Below are 4,024 nucleotides of genomic sequence, written 5' to 3' on the forward strand. Positions count from 1 at the left end.
AAAAAAAAAAAGGTGTGGTGGCTGACGCCTATAATCCCAGCACTTTGGGATTTTCCATCTCAGAAAAAAAAAAAAAGAGACTCTAGATCAATAAGGATTTTTTCACAAACAGATCCAAATAGCCAGCATCCAGATTAAGAAACAGCATTGGCCGGGTGCAGTGGCTCACGCCTGTAATCCCAGCACTTTGGGAGGCCGAGACAGGCGGATCACGAGGTCAGGAGATCGAGACCATCCTGGCCAACATGGAGAAACTAAAAATAAAAAAAAATTAGCTGGGCATGGTGGCGGAAGCCTGTAGTCCCAGTTACTCGGGAGGCTGAGGCAGGAGAATGGCGTAAATCCGGGAGGCAGAGCTTGCAGTGAGCCGAGATTGCACCACTGCACTCCAGCCTGGGTGACAGAGCGAGACTCTGTCTCAAAAAAAGAAAAAAAAAGAAAGAAAAGAAAGAAACAGCATTAACAGCAACCCAGAAGCAACCCTTGGGACCTGCCCCAATCTCTTCCTCCTCCCTAATCCCCACAAGTAACCTCTATCCTGACCTCTAACACCATGGATCAGTGTAACTCCTTTTGAAAGTATATAAATGGAGTCATGTAGATTTGATTACTTTGTGTTTGGCTTCTTTCCCTCAGCAACATGTTTATAAGGATCATCTAATAACAGCAGTTTTGAAAAGTGAGTCTCAAAGAGACAAGAATGGCCAGGCATAGTGGCTCACGCCTGTAATCCCAGCACTTTGGGAGGCCGAGGAGGGCAGATCACAAGGTCAGGAGTTTGAGACCAGCCTGGCCAATATGGTGAAATCCCGTCTGTACTAAAAATACACAAAATTAGCAGGGCATGGTGGCAGGCATGTGTAATCCTAGATACTTGGGAGGCTGAGGCAGGACAATCACTCGAACCTGGGGCGGGGGGAAGATTGCAGTGAGCCAAGACCGTGCCACTGCACTCTAGCCTGGATGAGAGAGCGAGACTCCACCTCAGAAAAAAAAAAAAAATTAGCTGGGCATGCTGGTGGGCGCCTGTAATCCCAGCTACTTGGGAGGCTAAGGTAGGAGAATCACTTGAACCCAGGAGGTAGAAGTTGCAGTGAGCCGAGATCATGGCATTGCACCCAGCCTGGATAAGAGTGAGACTCCATCTCAAAAAAGAAAGTAATAATAATAAAGTTTATTTTTCAGTATTTCATGTTGATTTATCTCAAATTTATTGTTGAATAAGAAGTGATATAGAGATTCAAAGTTATTTTTCCCAGATGCCTTTTTATTGTCCCAACACCACCATTTATTGAACAATCTACATTTTATGAGCATTTCTTTTCTTTTCTTTTTTCTTTTTTTGATACAGGGTCTTGCTCTGCTTCTGCCTGGTCTGGAATGAAGTGATCCTCTACCTGGCTAATTTTTAAGTGTTTGTTTTTTTTTAGACGGAGTCTTGCTCTGTCGCCCAGGCTGGAGTGCAGTGGTATGATCTCGGCTCACTGCAACCTCCACCTCCCAGGCTCAAGTGATTCTCCTGCCTCAGCCTCTTGAGTAGCTGGGACTACAGGCGTGTCTACCAAGCCTGGCTAATTTTTATATTATTATAGAGATGGGGTTTTGCCATATTGCCCAGGCTGATCTCGAACTCCTGGGCTCAAATACTACCCCCCTTCAGCCTCCCAAAGTGTTGAGATTACAGATGTGAGCCGCTGTGCCCCACTAGAGAATAACATTTTTTAAATCCCTAGTGCCATATGATGAAGGGGCCCCTGCTTTTGAGGGAAGGACTCCTGCCTTCTCTCACGCTTCTCTCCACCCCAGGTATGATCTCATGTACCAGTGCTGGAGTGCTGACCCCAAGCAGCGCCCAAGCTTTACTTGTCTGCGAATGGAACTGGAGAACATCTTGGGCCAGCTGTCTGTGCTATCCGCCAGCCAGGACCCCTTATACATCAACATCGAGAGAGCCGAGGAGCCCACCGTGGGAGGCAGTCTGGAGCTGCGTGGCAGGGATCAGTCCTACAGTGGGGCTGGGGATGGCAGTGACATGGGGGCAGTGGGTGGCACTCCCAGTGACTATCGGTATATCCTCACACCCGGAGGGCTGGCTGAGCAGCCAGGGCAGGCAGAGCACCAGCCAGAGAGTCCTCTCAGTGAGACACAGAGGCTTTTGCTGCTGCAGCAAGGGCTACTGCCACACAGTAGCTGTTAGCCCACAGGCAGAGGGCATCGGGGCCATTTGGCCGGCTCTACTGGCCACTGTGCTGGCTGACTAAGCCCCGTCTGACCCCAGCCCAGACAGCAAGGTGTGGAGGCTCCTGTGGTAGTCCTCCCAAGCTGTGCTGGGAAGCCCGGACTCACCAAATCACCCAATCCCAGTTCTTCCTGCAACCACTCTGTGGCCAGCCTGGCATCAGTTTAGGCCTTGGCTTGATGGAAGTGGGCCGGTCATGGTTGTCTGAACCCAGGCAGCTGGCAGGAGTGGGGTGGTTATGTTTCCATGGTTACCATGGGTGTGGATGGCAGCGGGGGGAGGGCAGGTCCAGCCCTGTGGGCCCTACCCTCCTGCTGAGCTACCCCTGCTGCTTAAGTGCATGCATTCAACTGCCTCCAGCCTGGTGGCCCAGCTATTACCACACTTGGGGTTTAAATACCCAGGTTTGCCCCTCCAAGTCACAAAGAGATGTCCTTGTAATATTCCCTTTTAGGTGAGGGTTGGTAAGGGGTTGGTATCTCAGGTCTGAATCTTCACCATCTTTTTGATTCCACACCCTGCCTTGGCCGGGAGAAGTTGAGGGGAGCATGCTTCCCTGCAGCTGACCGGGCCACACGAAGGCATGCTGGAGCACCCAGGCATTCAGGCGCCCTTCTTCCAAAGGCAGCGTGCCGAGCCGGCAAGGGGAAGGGATGCTGTGAGTCTTGCCCAGGAGTGAGTGAGGCCAGAGAGGAGTTCAGGAACCCCTCTCCATACCCACAATCTGAGCACACTACCAAATCTCAAAATATCCTAAGACTAACAAAGGCAGCTGTGTCTGAGCCCAACCCTTCTAAATGGTGACCTTTAGTGCCAACTTCCCCTCTAACTGGACAGCCTCTTCTGTCCCAAGTCTCCAGAGAGAAATCAGGCCTGATGAGGGGGAGTTCCTGGAACCTGGACCACAGCCTTGGTGGGGGAGCCTCTGGAATGCATGGGCGGGTCCTAGCTGTTAGGGACATTTCCAAGCTGTTGGTTGCTGTTTAAAACAGAAATAAAATTGAAGACTAAAGACCTAAGGTTTTGTCTCTTTTTTTTTTCTTTTTTTTTTTGAGACAGTCTCACTGTGTTGCCCAGGCTGGAGTACATGGCGTGATCTTGGCTCACTGCAACCTCCGCTTCCTGAGTTCAAGTGATTCTTGTGCCTGAGTAGCTGGGATTATAGAGGCGCACCACCATACCCAGGTAATTTTTGTATTTTTAGTAGAGATGGGGTTTCGCCATGTTGGCCAGTGTGGTCTCAAACTCATGACTTCAAGTGATCTGGCTGTGTTGGCCTCCCAAAGTGCTGATTACAGGCCTGAGCCACCACACCTGGCCACAGCTTTGTCTCTTAAATGTTTACTTTTTTTGAGATCACAAAGATGAAACATTTTTACATAGAGAAAAGTCTGGAAAGACATATGCCAAAATGTTAACAGCTGTTATCTTTAAATAATGGGATTAAGGTGACTTTCTTGTTTGTGCTTTCCAAGTTTTCTGCATTGAGCACAAAATGCTTTTATAATTAGATGCAGGACCCCAGTGAATTTTTTTTTTTCTTCTTTTTTTTTTTGAGACGGAGTCTCGCTGTGTCACCCAGGCTGGAGTGCAGTGGCCGTATCTCAGCTCGCTGCAAGCTCTGCCTCCCGGGTTTATGCCATTCTCCTGCCTCAGCCTCCCAAGTAGCTGGGACTACAGGCGCCCGCCACCTTGCCTGGCTAGTTTTTTGTATTTTTTAGTAGAGACGGGGTTTCACCGGGTTAGCCAGGATGGTCTCGATCTCCTGACCTCGTGATCCGCCCA

At 49.6% G+C, this 4,024-nt stretch overlaps 1 protein-coding gene across 1 annotated transcript in view; it reads left to right on the top strand.

Annotated features, from left to right (window-relative positions):
- The window catches only part of TYRO3 (TYRO3 protein tyrosine kinase), a 20,131-nt gene extending 16,873 nt beyond the window's left edge, over positions 1 to 3,258 (top strand). The window contains exon 19 of the mRNA XM_011956673.1: positions 1,807 to 3,258. Coding sequence (XP_011812063.1) covers positions 1,807 to 2,197 — 391 coding nt within the window. The 3' untranslated portion in view covers positions 2,198 to 3,258. The remainder of the gene's footprint in view (positions 1 to 1,806) is intronic.
- Positions 3,259 to 4,024: the final 766 nt, after the last annotated feature.

The sequence above is a fragment of the Colobus angolensis genome, unplaced genomic scaffold (assembly GCF_000951035.1).
Source record: "Colobus angolensis palliatus isolate OR3802 unplaced genomic scaffold, Cang.pa_1.0 Scaffold420, whole genome shotgun sequence".
NCBI classification, from domain to species: Eukaryota; Metazoa; Chordata; class Mammalia; order Primates; family Cercopithecidae; genus Colobus; species Colobus angolensis.